This window comes from Porites lutea, chromosome 2 (assembly GCF_958299795.1).
Source record: "Porites lutea chromosome 2, jaPorLute2.1, whole genome shotgun sequence".
NCBI lineage: Eukaryota > Metazoa > Cnidaria > Anthozoa > Scleractinia > Poritidae > Porites > Porites lutea.
In genome coordinates, this window is record NC_133202.1 from 41,448,072 (window position 1) to 41,462,165 (window position 14,094).

A 14,094-nucleotide genomic window follows, 5' to 3' on the forward strand; every position below is an offset into this window, starting at 1 on the left:
CGGCATTTTCAGAGGGGTAGATCAGCTATTCCGACGTACTTATTCTGAATGACAGGAAAGTATAAAGGTTAAAAATCCATGACCGTCATTCATACATCAAGTATGAATCATGGCTATTACGCGGATAAGTTGTTAAATTCTCATTGGAATGGTCCTAAGAAAAAGTAGTTAACGATATTAATCAGGCATGGGCATGCCTTTGAAAGAATAGTGGTTAGCCAACGCTTAACCAATGAAAATAATGAAGTGCGGTATCAGTCAACAACGTGCCGTTTTCAATAAGGCACACTCAGCGGAGAGACCCGAACGAATTCATCAGGCGATCACATAAAGTCAAAAACACGACGCGTTAATTCATTGCAAATTCCTCATAACTAACGTCGAATCACACTTACTCTAATATTTCTCGTGAAATTTCTTAAACAAACAACAGCCCTTTCCGGCTATGTGCTTTATTTTCTCGCTCCTTTCAATTGCTTTTGAATTCATGGCGTGGTATTGGTCAACTCAACAATCTCCAGAAATTCCTTTGAAACCACAAAAGCCCAAAAACGGTTGACAAGATAATAAGTGTTACATTCTAAATATTTCGTCGAAAACGAATTGATGTTTCAAAAACGCAAATAGATCGGATAAATGATATTGTCATACCATTTAGGAATCGACTGATCTGACTGGATAGTCCTGAGTACGAATGGGATTGTCTTACCGGTTATTAGTTTCGTGGTTAGAGCCCTACAACACTATCACACGCCATAAAAATACAATGTCTATGTCACCAAAATATTGCCGTTTAATGTCAATCCTGTGCTGAAGCCAATACTTGATGCCTTAACCCATACAAGAAATGCCCTTGTAGAGTTATGAAGAATAGCGTGGGAGTAGGCTCCGCGTTAGGGGAAAAAGAAGAAGAAAAAAACGGCGGTCGGCGATCGGCGAGCGAAGGGAGCCGAGCGGTTGTCTGGGGAGGGAAAAAGGTCCGCCGCCCTTTCACTCTCCCAAGTCCACCGCTCGGCTCACTCCGTTTTTTTGCCTTTTCCCCCAATACGGAGCCTGGTACCAGCTTGTATGAAGAATTGAATATCAATCAAATTCCATCAGGGAGCACCAACCATAATAATGTTTTTGTTGATCTTTGAGGGCACAATATTAAAACTTGAAAAACGTTAGCCCAACTTTTTCAATTTTCCATCCATGTCCATCCTTGCTACCCGTAGCAACAGAAGACAGAAAACAGTTTGAATACCCAAAACTGTACCATCAATGTCGAGTGGTAGTCTGGAGAGCAACGGAACATCTGAAAAGGTACTCCTGTTTTTCCGGACGGAATGTTCCAAACGGAATAAATTCGTGTTCGATTTCTTCAAAGTCACCTTTTTTTTTTTACCCGTTTTAGGCCTTTAATGTTGCTTTTCGGTAAATGAAACTGACTTGTACAAACGTTAAACGCGATTCTGGTACGAACTTTACCAGTCTTGAATGTTGCTTACCATTTGCCCAAACAATGGCCGACCTACAATTTTTGCCCATGTAGATGAAACTGATGTTAGCTTCATAACTTTAGGATTGATATTGATATTGTTTTTTTTAAAATCGATATTTGGTAAATTAACTTAATTTTCCTTATTTTTAAGCGTTAAAGGCGAGAGTAAGATTCACTCTTAAGTTAGACGCATTTTTTATTCAACTTAAGGAAACTGACAAATTTTAAGAAACATTCCTCTAGCAAGAATCCAAAAAGATTTTTTTCAGAAACTGATAAGAATTTTCTTTAGTTTTTCAAACGGCTGTGTAGCAGACTAAGAAACACTCTGTTTGTTTATATCTTCACCGGCTGAAGATATAAAGGGCACATTTCATTTGCTTTCTTTCCTTTTGACTTTTGCAATCTTTAAACCTTTTACCTTTTTTCCCAGCTAATGACGAGGGCTATTTTTGTCTCGCAAAATATTGGTCAATACCAGAATGAGAAAATAAAACAGCAACCTTCCATTTTATTTACAAACTAACATCAAATAGCAAACTGACATAAGTGATAGTACTTAAAACATTCAACGCATGGAAGATTAAATGAATTACTCTAAACAGAAATGTTAAAATACATGCATAATTCTATGGCATAAACTTTACAACTTCAATTAAAAATTTTTTCTTTGTCATAAAACGACTCAAGTAAATCAGTACACATGTTAAGCTTATTGAATACATAGCGCTTGTGTGATCAAATATAAAATCTACGCTTCTTCCTCATCTATTTTGTATGTTTCATGCTGTTGAACATTTAATACAATTTGCTATGTACAGAGCAATATACAGATAAACATACTATAAACCCAAAAGTTGCAACTCCATAGATTTGTAATAATAAGTGCCAAACAATTTCACGCATATTTGATTGGCTTTCAATCATAAAGCTTATAGCGGTATTTTTCAACTACAGCCGAAAGTTGTACTTTCTACGAAAAGGAACCTCTCATTTTAATCCATCGAGTTCTCTCTTGGACTATGCTAACCGTGATGGTTACAGTCAAAGACTCTGCCAAACCTGCTCGGATTAATACCGGAGCTGCGTACTCCTATGGGATGTTATAATAAAGTAACAGTTTCACAGAAATTCACATTATATTACGATATCAATTGCATCGCCATACACTAGTTACAGAGTTTGTGTCTTACAAAAAACCCTTAATTTTTTTATTTCCACCACCCGTGTGGCTGTACTTGCAATAAAAGTTTATTTCCAATATACTCTTGTGTTTCCTTTCCTGGAAATGAGGTTTATTGACAATAAACACCTTGTTGGAGAATATTACATCTCTTGAAGATGATTTGATATGCTTGCTGCCACATCCTCCTGTTTGAAATCTAAAACTGACATGCGTGCTGTTAAGGTAACCCCGACAAGTTGGATCAATGAGATGTACGTGCATACGTCTAATGTCTAACCACGGAAAGTTTGCTCGGAACAATGTAACAGTCGTGATTTTTGAGCCGCAATCAATTTCTGCTCCTTTGTTCCAGACGATCCCATGAACTACAGGAAAAAAAATAAAAAGAGAAAAGAAAAGATAAATAAGTCAGGAAAGTGAACAACACTATTTGTAATTTCTCATCTTTCTGATAATATAGAATATATGGAAATGTCAAGGAACCAATGCTTAGAAAGGGTTAAGCAAGAAAATAAAGAGTAAGATGTGTTACTTTGTTTTGTTTTTTTTTTTCATATATATAGCCGTTACTGTTTCGTTCGTTGAAAAGAATGTGTCATACTGTTCCAGTAGCTTATTGATGAAGTGTAGCAGTTTAAGTTTTAAAAGTTAAGTAGAAACAACGTTGCTGCCTTGTCCTTTCCGTGGTTGATTGACAGTCCAAAATTTCAAAGGAAAAAACCCTGGGAATCAGCCTTGCAAACAGATATAGAGCATTTTCACTCATGTGGCCAGCGTCTATGCAAATTTATGGGATCAAAAGAATGCGTTTACATAAGAAAAGAATTCAACTCCCACAGGAATGGTTTGGAACACCAACATGGCCGACGTTTTATTGTTTTGGAACATTGATATGGCCGCCGTGATGTCATGTGAAAAACGCTCTATCCTGAGAGTATCACTCCTTGGGGGTCAGGGGAGGGGATATTTTAGAGGACGAGGAGGGGAGGGCAGAAGAGAAAGAAGAAGTTTGTCTCCGTTCCCTTTTCGCTTTTCTCCTCTCCTTTTTTCCCAAGAAGGGCCTGATACTTAGGCTACAGATATCCTTTCTTTTAAGCTGATCGTGCTGCGTAAAAATTACCTTAGCAAGACATAAACATGACACGAGTAGAACCTAGACAGAGCGGTGTTGTATTGGTATATTTTTGTTAATCATGAGGTCCTCTATAGATCCTACTTTCTGCGGCATATTAGGTTAACAGGGGGACAGTGAACGATACCTTCAACTATCTCGTTCAGTAAGAGTTTGAATGGATTCGATGATTTGAAAAAAAACGAAAAACGAAAAGTAGAAAAGTCGTTAGATATGGGTGGATATATTTCAAAACCTGTTTTCTTAAGATTAAATTCCGTAAGTTTGAATGCTGGTGAAAAGAAAAGCTGAAGCGTACGGATTCTCTAACTGGCCTTACCTGGAACGTGTAAGTTTATTTTGTGAGTAACGGTCTTGTTTCGGGCATCGGTGGCTCGGCAAACAAAGTGTCCGTCATCATAAATATGTGGTTTTATTACAAAACTCAACGTCCTTCCTTGTGCATGCGCTATCTTGACCTTGTGTCTGCTCATGCTGACCCTGATCGGGGGCTCACCTCCTTGGAAAACGCACCTCAGTTTGGTAGTCATTTTTGGTGGGGAGACTACGGTATTACTTGAGTTAGACACATCAGGCATAAGTGGTCCTAAGAGAGTGTATAGAGGAAACATCACTTTGAACCAACAACATAAGTTCATGTAGTAACCTATATCTGGTATAGCAAAGTGTCAAAAAGGTTAGAAAATAAAATACAATAACTGCTTCATATGCAAACATCAAGGGGCAAGACCCTAAAATTTCAATGCTGCTAACGTATTAAGCATTATTTTTGAAGGGTTTTCCAAACCAGATTTTTGCTTCTAACGAGGTTCATTATAAAATGCCTAAATTTAAGCAGTAATTTTTTATCAATTAAGGCTGGTGAAACATGATTTTAGTTGCATTCTTGTGCTAGGCACAGTTTAAGACAAGAAAACCAACTGCTTTAGTCATGATTTATTCATATTTAAAAGACGGCGCATTCACAGCAGTTAAAAGGGATGCGGCTTTCTAAACTATGTATGTCAATGAAAGGTGTACAAAAGGGGCACCTTTTTTGTCAAAAAATAGTACGTAAAAGGGTAAGGGGTTCGATCTTAGGGCGGAGAATCGCCGTAAATCTTTGTTGAGTGTCTTCCGGTTTTGTCAGTTGGGGTACAAACCTACCCAGAGGGGAGGGTACGAGCGCGACTCATAAGCCTCATGCGAGATTACACCCCGTCCCATTCCCACGGCCCCATTGCCCATTATGGTCTGCCGTGGTTCGTTTTCGTCCCACAAGAGTTATATCAGAGACTTAATGACTCAGTACTCGGAGACGGGTCCTACGGTTTTTCTTCCTTGTGCAAGAAAACTACAACTGGAAGGATATGGTCACTGATTACACAACGGAGTTAATGTTTGTTTATCGTTTACATGGGCAAACCGGTCGGTTTACGGATTGGACAATTGGAAAGAAAAATTCAGGACTAGTAAATTCCATTCCGGAATCGCGTTTTCCATTTGCCCAAATCAGTTCCTTGTTCCTTGTAGCGGTGTTCCATTTACTCACTTCAAACTGGATTTTCCCGAATCTGTTTGAAATTGGTAAACAACTAATGTCTATAATTTATCGAATTGTAAATTAGTTTTTTTTTTAGCTATTATGCTACCGCTAAATTTGTCCTCACCTATCGGCTTAAGAGATGTTTTCCCTTGAGCATGAGTTATCTCGTAATCACAAGTAAACGGAAAGTGAATTTCAGGTAGGTAGGTGATTAAGACTCCTTCAGGACGTCTTGGCTGGGTAATAACTGTGTTACGAGATCGCAGCGTATATTTGTTCTTGAGGTTTGTTTTGCTTCCACATCTACTAAGTGGAGCCTGGATTCTAACTTCCAAGTCCGTGATGGTATATGCAGTGCAGGTAGATTGGATAAGGCTAATACGGAGAAGGCCTGGATCGAGCCACGGATACACAAGTCTGCTTAAACTAACATCCATGAAGTCGCTTTTACAATTTACTTTTACTCCATCTGACGTCAAGTCACGAGGCCCTAAGGGGTAAAGTGAAACTAATATTATAATACGATGAAGGAATATGTGATTTCTATTTACAATTAACACTCATTTTGAGAAAAGGCTGAGTCAGAACTACACTTAAACATGACTCGGACTTAAATTTGGCTAAAAACACTTTATTTCACTTGGGCAAAATAACATTCAAACTCTACATCTTTTTTGTTAAATTTTGTTCTGTATTTCGCAGTGAAATGGAACGTTCTTAACCAAACTTAAATACGAGTTATATTCTTGTGTTTTTCCAATTTTCAGCCTCCGGCAATGTTTCAAACAAAAGGTTCTTATAATATAAAAGAAAAAAGGCATTAGGCCTAGAGAGAGGGGGAGAGGGAGAGAGAGAGAGAGAGCTTTCACAGTTGGGAACTTCCCTTTCGAGGATTTTCACTTAGGCCTGAATCAGAAAATACTTTAAATCTTTTCAATTCATAAAATGGATTGCAGACCGATCTTAGTCGCAAAACGATGAAAAAGGCGGAGATAAAACGTGAATACATGTAACGCGCAACTTTTGCAGTCGCGAAAAGAAAGCCTAAAACATTCAGGCTTGTGTGGGGTTTAAACCCTTAACTACTGCGATGCCGGGGGCAGCACTCTACCAACTGAGCTAAAAAGCCAACTGAGGGCTTGCATGTCTGCTACTAAGGCATGCTATGGGTATGGGTCGCGGGACAATTAACACCGCGTTAGCAGGGAGATTACGCTTCTTACCAGCTTTTCGAAGAGTAATTCTTTGCTTTACTCTTATTCCTTCTGCATCAGTCGCAATACATTCATAAGATCGGAACCTTGCTGTAAGGCCAGTCTTAACTGTAAAGTACAAAGTCCTTTCTTTTACTTCGACACTCGAGGCCAGTTTTTTTCCCCTGGTCAGTTTAATCCTGAGAGGAGCGACGCCACCTTTAAACGTGCACATTAACCTGACTGTAAAACCTTTGTATGTTTTCACGATGAATGGACTGCTTTTTGACTTATCGGCTGTGAGAGGCTCTAGAATAGATAGTGAAAAGATCGTTAGAGGACTGACTCTACATCATTTGATTTGATGCAGTCAGAATTTCTGTGACTAACCCGTTGAAAACTATTTCAACCAAGACATTGCTGCCAGTACCAAGGCACTGGCTACTTCACAACTCAGCCGAGACTGAGGTGACAAAGCGTCAGAATGCGTCCTCTGCCTCCCCTTTTTTGAGTGAGAATATCACAAGGAAAGCCACCCTCCTTACTTCACTTCCCTGACTAACTTCGACAACACCACCATTACCATAGGAAACCAGAGTCCTCCACGTTAAGGCATCTTCTTTTATTTCTATTTTGTTCTTAGTTTTATTCAAGTTTTGTCTTACTTCTTCATTTGAAGGAGGACATTAATTTCTCGTATAACCCCCCTCATTTTTGGCCAAATCTTACTCGAGAAAATATGGCACTCTCGATCTAATCAGCCAAGAGCCAGTGTGGGGTAAACTAAGTTGACCATTTGCAGAAGGCGCTAAGTCCTGTTCCGCTTACATTACCCTATTGTTATGAAGCACCAGTAAAAAAATATTTAAATTTTGAATATGGATGTTTCATCACCTGCAAGGACCTTCTCTTCTTTTTTCAGTGGACCTGAATCACTGTTTGTAAGATTGAGCCGACACTCAAAAGGAATTAATACATCCGGGAATCTAGTGATAATAGTTCCGGGTATGGGCCTTGCAAGTGCTATCAAGGCGTTACTATAGATGACGTCATGATTTCGAATATCTGCCTTAGTTTTACAATCCCCATATCCTGTTTTGACAATCATATGCGTGAAATTCACGTGATACGGTCGGCAATTCTTTTCAAGGAGATAAATGTCAAAGTACTGTGGTCGTAACCATGGAAACATCAAGTGGTCAAGCTTTAGATACATTTCATCACGTGAGCACGTAACCTGTTTCCCATCAGACGATACGTTTGAAGGATCTATTTCAGAATGAAGAGAAATTTGTATACTTTCAGTAACTAGACAACGATAAATCCAGCAAATGCGAGAAGAAGCGACGCCATTTGAGGATTTGCAGTCTTTATCTGAAGAAGATGCCTGAGATCTTTATCCGGTTTACATATGAACGCGGGCATTAACCTTCAGAACTGTCAGTCACAACTTTTTCTATATAAGACATAACGATCAGTATAATGACCTCAGTCCGTTCTCGAACAAAGAGGCCTACAGCTATATATATATAAGAGAAAGGAAGAGATCGAGGCCATTCAACTCTCATAAATTGCGCTCACTCACCAAGTTTTGTTAATTCCATGTCATGTGTTATTTTCACCTTTTTCGTATCTTCAGCCCGGCATGTGTACAAGCCGAATTCCCTTTTTCTTCGCCCAACAGTGATTTTGGCAGTTTTAGTGCCATTTTCTTGATTTGCAACTATTTTTCCATCACGTAAAATCACTACTCGCACCGGAGGGCTACCATATTTGAATACACACTTCAACACAACAGGTAACCCACGAAGAGTTGATACTTTCGAAGGGCTTGAATGCAGTGTATCCAGCTGTAAAGGAGCTAAAAACAGACAGTATGTTGCATTAGTTGGTGAGCAGATTTTCGTTTATCTATTTATCGTGTACCGTAAACTGTCTCTTATAACCCCCCTCCACTTTTAAGCCCCCTCTGCAGTTATAGGTCCATCTACCAGTAAACAAAAAAATACATCCGATTATAAGCAGTGGCGGATCCAGGGAAGGGGCCCCGGGGCTCGGTCTCCCCCTTATTTTTAGGCAAAATTGAGGCCTGAAGGGCCAAAAAAAAGAAATTGAGACCGGGTTCCCATCTCATCCCAGGGTCTGGATGACCGCTCCCCACTCCCTATCTGAAGGATTGGATCCGCCACTGATAAGCCCCCCCCCCCCCCCCCCCCCATTCTTTCTTTCCTTGAATGCGAATAATTATGATGTTTTGAAGCTTGGTTATATACCAGTAAATGCAAAACGTTTGGTTGATCAGCACTGCTACAGCCTGTTTCGGAGCGCTTTTTCCAGTCCAGTTATAAACCCTCTCGGGTATAAGCCCCTTCTGTCATAAGCCCTCCTTAAACCCCTTACGAAGATGCATAAGCCCAGGGCTCATAAGCGGCAACCTCCCTGCAAGAAGCTGGTATCAGGAAATGTTAAGCATTATTTTTTTCTTCTAAACTAGCCTGACTAGCCTTATGATTTATTAAAGTTGTCTTTACTTCAACATCAAGAGCAGCAATATTTTTGTCTATTTCAAAGGCGCCACTTTACCAATTCTTCGTGTATTGTTCTTTCTGCTATAAGTGCAACGAAACTTGACCTCTACATCCGGGATAAAAGAAACCAGCTGACCAACCTCAGGCTCCTCGCTCATCATAAATGAGTTACTGAAGATCATGTGATCTTTAGTAACCTCTAAGTTGGTACCGCAGTCGTAAAGTGGTGTCCTAATGGAGGCGTGTGTACTATTGACATAAAACGGTTTGCAGTATTTGTCGATCAGGTGCATCTCAAGTTTCGATTGAACTCTCTCCCAGATCTGTGGGTTGAGCTTCACATCAAGTTGTATAAAGTCCCTGCCACAGGTTATATGGCTGTCGACGAAAGGCGGCTCTGCAGAGGAAAAAGAGTTTGCTGCTTTAAATTCATTCACACTGAGGTTGTGATTGATTTGTTCGAATGGTATTTGATCCAGTGTTACAGAATTCTACAGTATACGTTATTCAGTGGTGGATCCAGGGAAGGAGCCGGGGGACCTGGGCCCCCCTATATTTAGACCAAACTGAGGCCTGAAGGGCCTAAAAAAATTTTTTCGGAGATCGCCCCCCCCCTTATTTCAAGGTCTGTATCCGGCACTGTTCTGGGTACCAAAAACGAAATAATATAAACAGGTATTGCTATCAGGAAACCGGGCACAATTTCGCTCCTTTGAACGTTATCCCAGCAGAGCGTTTTATTGGAGGAGAGAGCAACTCGTTGCACGTAGGTGTCTTGAAATTAACAGTCACCAGGAGCTCCTGCAGTCACACAGGGATCAAGTGCTTGTTTTAGTGAAGAGTCCTAGGGATCCACCTTGTAACTTACATGAACAATTTCTGGCTTATGTACTTGAGTATTGAAAAAAAATGTTTAGTCAGGTCTTTAAAAGTTCCAGCATTACTCGGTGTCTCGATGTTGATGTTTAAAGTTTAGTAATTCTATTACAAAAGTCCCTTGATAAAATGTCGCCAATGAGGGAAGAAGAGGACCAGACGGGACTCGGTGGTGGGGAAGGGCTGTACAAGGGAAGAATCTTCGCCGGAGAGGAAAATTTAAAGGAAGTTTGGTTAGGGCTGGGCTGCTGAAACCCTTTGATTCTGACCCTGTTTGAGGCAAAATACAGTTTTTAATTTGCAATCTCGTTTAAGACGCTAAATAGTGAAATTGAGTACTCATTTTAAAACTGAAGATCCCAGAAACCTATACCATGCTGAGCGGCACATAGCGAGTGAGCAAAACATGGAAGTTCACCCCCCCCCCCCCCCACCCCTCGAGCCCGTGTGTCCATCTGTACACTCCCAAGGGAACCATTTTTAACTCGTGGGGACGCGCGAGCGTACCAACAACAACAACAAATGCTTTATTTGCATGACCATAAATGAATTACAGTATTGCAAAAGCTATTAGTCTAAATTTAAGAACTAATTCAACTAATTAGTACGTGCAAAACATTACAAAACGTTACAGCTAAATTCCAGCTAGCTGGAAAGTGAACTGAAAGTAAGAAAATGTCATGCCATGCTATTCTTAAGAACCTGTATGGGCCGAATGACGGATGTGATTTTGACCATTAGCTTCAAAATAACAGCAGAAATCGAGATAAGAAAACATATGTTTTGCCTCCTACTTCGCTGACGGGGTGTATCGGCTTTTTAAAGCACCTGCTATTTTATTCATTCGTTGCCATGAAATGCGTTGACATTGTTTTTTCACTGTCAATAGCTCGGTTAATGCGGCTCGATCATACTGAACGAATTTGCTGGCGGAAGTATTGGCGGAAGTTCCAAGGATAACGCATGAAGTTAAAGAGTTTTGACGTAATCTGCCTTCGTGATGTAGTGGTAAAGTAAAGTCGCATTTAGCCGAAGGTTCCGGGTTCAAGTCCTGCTTTGTACCATTCTTTCTTTCTTTCTTTTTTTCCCGTTTTTGGCTTGTTTTGTTTGCGTATTTGCTTTGTTGTTTTTCTATAAATATGTACCTAAATAACTGTTATTTAATAAAGTGCAATGTGTTTCCAGAGAAAAGATAGTATATTAAATATATTGTACATGGATAAACAATCTGAATTTCTATCATTTCCTACAATTTACTGTGGGAAACCCAGAGTTGATAACCATTTTATCGTTTTCTAAACAACGTTCCCACGAGTTGACGATAGGCTTTCTTTGATTCATATATGAAGACGAAGAAGCAATGCATTTGTTAATGACGACATACAGTCAAGACATCATGACTAATTCTGGTTGTGTATTTTTTTCTGTTTTTTGGCGTTTTCTCCTTTTATTCAACAGGCATGATCTGTAACATGTAAAAGGTGAAACGTGATCTATAGAAAACAACAGAACGACTAGTGCCGTGATCTCAACAGATCATGTGAATTATCAGAAATTACAGGAAAAAATACATAGATTTTTCAAAAATAAAATTAATTCGTCAAAGGGATAACATAGACGTATTAAAGCAAAAAAAAGGTAAAGAAAAATTTGAATAGTATTTCGTTATGAGCTTTAAATTCTAAATATCTGGTAAAAAGGTCACGTCATCCGACTAACCAATAAGAACCATACTTCACACAAAAATCAAGAAGAATTAAAGCTTTAATTCTTCTTTAGTGGACAGTACCTACGATTGCAAAACTCAACAAAAGGAAGAAGGAGGAGACGTTCAGTTAAAGGTATCTTAGCTTTGTTTTGTTATATTTTGACTTTTGGACTATTTTAGTTCATGGGAGTTTCGACGACTCATCCCATTTTGTCCATGTGAATATTAATATTTTGACTACTACTACGTCTGGGCCGCCTGTGATTGTCCAAGAACATTTCTTTCGCTCATGTGCAAGATTCATGTACTCGTCTGTACTTTTCTTCCAAAGAAACTCAAACGGCTGCAAGTAGGATTTACCTTTCGAGATCTGTTGCCGGTGTTTTGAGGTACGTACATGGTATATGGCTCTAAAAAATATTAAAAAAAAAAAAACAAAACAAAACAAAAAAAACAAAAAACAAAAAAGAATATGGCTCTAATTATCGATAATTAAATCAATGACCTATCAATGATAACCACAGCAGAATGGATATGATTGGAAGACTTATCATGACATGTGCATTTTTGTTATTGTACACGATTGTAATTTCGACACAAATTCTGAACACCTGAACAAGGTGCTTTTTTAGAGCTGCACTTCAAAGATCATCAGACTCTTGGAACCAAGACTTCAAGAGATTAGAAACAGCACGACAGTCTTTATGAACAATGCTGGCACAAGATTGCGGTTTAGAGATCATTGACCCGTGGTTTAAGGTTCCTTCTTTACTTATCATCACTTTTTCATCCACTTTTAAAGTACCATGGAAATCAAAGGAAAACTATTTGTAAAATATTGAAAGACAAACGATAACGATTCAAATAATTGTCATATCAATCGATGAAATGGACATATGATCTCCCAAACGTTTCGGAATAAATTCCTTTCCCTAAAAGCAACAATACTTTTCGTGTTAAAAAAAAAAACAACATTTTTTTTACCTCACAGCACAGGAAGAGCTATAGGAAGGAAACTATATCTTGTGTTACTTTTAATTGTTATCTTCTCTTCAGGTGCTTAACATTGGATGTACTCCGTATTCAATTACAATACATAGTGATGTACTTCATTTAGCAAGGAAAACCCACTATCAAAAATTGCGTTTCCAACAACTGAGAATTAATTCTTGAACGACCAATCCATACATCCAGGAGTTAACCAAATCACCTGGAGGTTAATCGAAGTACCTTATTTTGTTTTCCCAGATTTATTACCATTGATTTCTTCCTTATACACGCAATCTTGATGATCAAAGCTAAGACTAGACTCTCCAAATGTTGGCAACTAAAAAGACACGCTACAGTAACATCATTGTTATTCATGAATTGTTAGGGATGCTCAGTTTAGGTTACTATTTGGGTATTTGCTGTCTAACACGAGACTCATGGTAAGTATTCTCAAAATGTACCGGTAGTTTTTGGTGGTTTGTTAAACTGCCGGATAAAATTGAAATAAATATCGTCTTCTGTTATTTTACAGAACAGCCTCGTGGAAATTGAAACGTAATGAATTTGCAGGCTTTGGAGAAAGAAAAATTTGTCCTCGCACTGATTCAAAAATGTGCGAAATTGCAAAATTCAGGCCCGTAAAAAGAATTCAATACATACCTTTAAAACTTCCCTTGGTTGGTGTTCCGCAAGAAAAGATTATAAAGAAGTTAAAAACAAGTTTTTCGTAGGTCATTTTTATATTGGAAACCTTGCCTTCAAGAGAGCTTTTTCCAATGCAACACTACATCTGCACATACGGTTCTAAGGTATATACCCAAAGTGAACTGCGCAACACATGCATTCTTGGTATGCGTCCAACTTTTTCAGACTAATAATAGATCGATAGGATTTCCGGTTGAAAAGACCTTATGTAAGTAAACGCAGTTGAATCTTTCCTGTGGGAATAATCACAAAATTCTGTATAATGGAGAGTTTGTCCCGGCATAATTAAAAACGTCAACCACACTTCCAAATGCTAAGGACCTTGTACGATTAATTAAGAACTATAAATTTGTTTATTAATTTATTTTATTTTATTTTTACAACCTTAATGTGAACTGTTTATTTCTAAAAATAAAATATAATGAAATGATGCTAGACTCCGGTTCTTTGACTTTTATAAAAAAAGATGTAGCTAATATTTATTAGTAAGCCATTTTATGACAAAAGTTTTCTTGGGCTTCTGCTTGAATCGTCTTGGCGATGAAATCGAGTCTTTCAGCAAAATAGAACAAATCAGACGACGTTATCGGCTGAGGCGAATGAAATCAACAATGATTTGCAATCGGTCTTATAAAGAACAAAACAAATTCCAAACCCTAAAAAATTAATCAGCAAATTTGACTACGTCATGGTTTGATACAACTCTATCCAAGTCTAAAATGGAATCCTGTCACCAGGAACAAATTAAAAGATCAACACTGACTAATG

General features: G+C 38.6%; 1 protein-coding gene across 2 annotated transcripts; it reads right to left on the minus strand.

Annotated features, from left to right (window-relative positions):
* Window positions 1-1,966: 1,966 nt before the first annotated feature.
* LOC140927025 (uncharacterized) lies at window positions 1,967-13,425 on the minus strand. 2 transcript variants are annotated; one of them, XM_073376687.1, is made up of 8 exons: window positions 13,282-13,425; window positions 9,103-9,444; window positions 8,105-8,380; window positions 7,414-7,788; window positions 6,550-6,828; window positions 5,451-5,816; window positions 4,121-4,387; window positions 1,967-3,034 (listed from the first exon to the last, which is right to left on the minus strand). In XM_073376687.1, the coding sequence occupies exons 1-8, from the start codon at window positions 13,355-13,357 to the stop codon at window positions 2,673-2,675; spliced, it is 2,343 nt and encodes a 780-aa protein (XP_073232788.1). In that variant the 5' UTR covers window positions 13,358-13,425; the 3' UTR covers window positions 1,967-2,672. The 2 variants fall into 2 exon arrangements, with proteins under 2 accessions (XP_073232788.1, XP_073232789.1); XM_073376688.1 differs by lacking the exon at window positions 7,414-7,788.
* Window positions 13,426-14,094: the final 669 nt, after the last annotated feature.

Excerpts from the sequence above, each read along its gene's own strand:
- LOC140927025 (XM_073376687.1), bottom strand. The coding sequence starts at position 13,357 with ATGACCTACGAAAAACTTGTTTTTAACTTCTTTATAATCTTTTCTTGC. Across the intron at positions 6,829-7,413 it reads AGAAGAGAAGGTCCTTGCAG|AGCCTCTCACAGCCGATAAG; the intron begins GTGATGAAACAT and ends TATCTATTCTAG. Across the intron at positions 4,388-5,450 it reads AACATCTCTTAAGCCGATAG|GACCACTTATGCCTGATGTG; the intron begins GTGAGGACAAAT and ends ACACTCTCTTAG.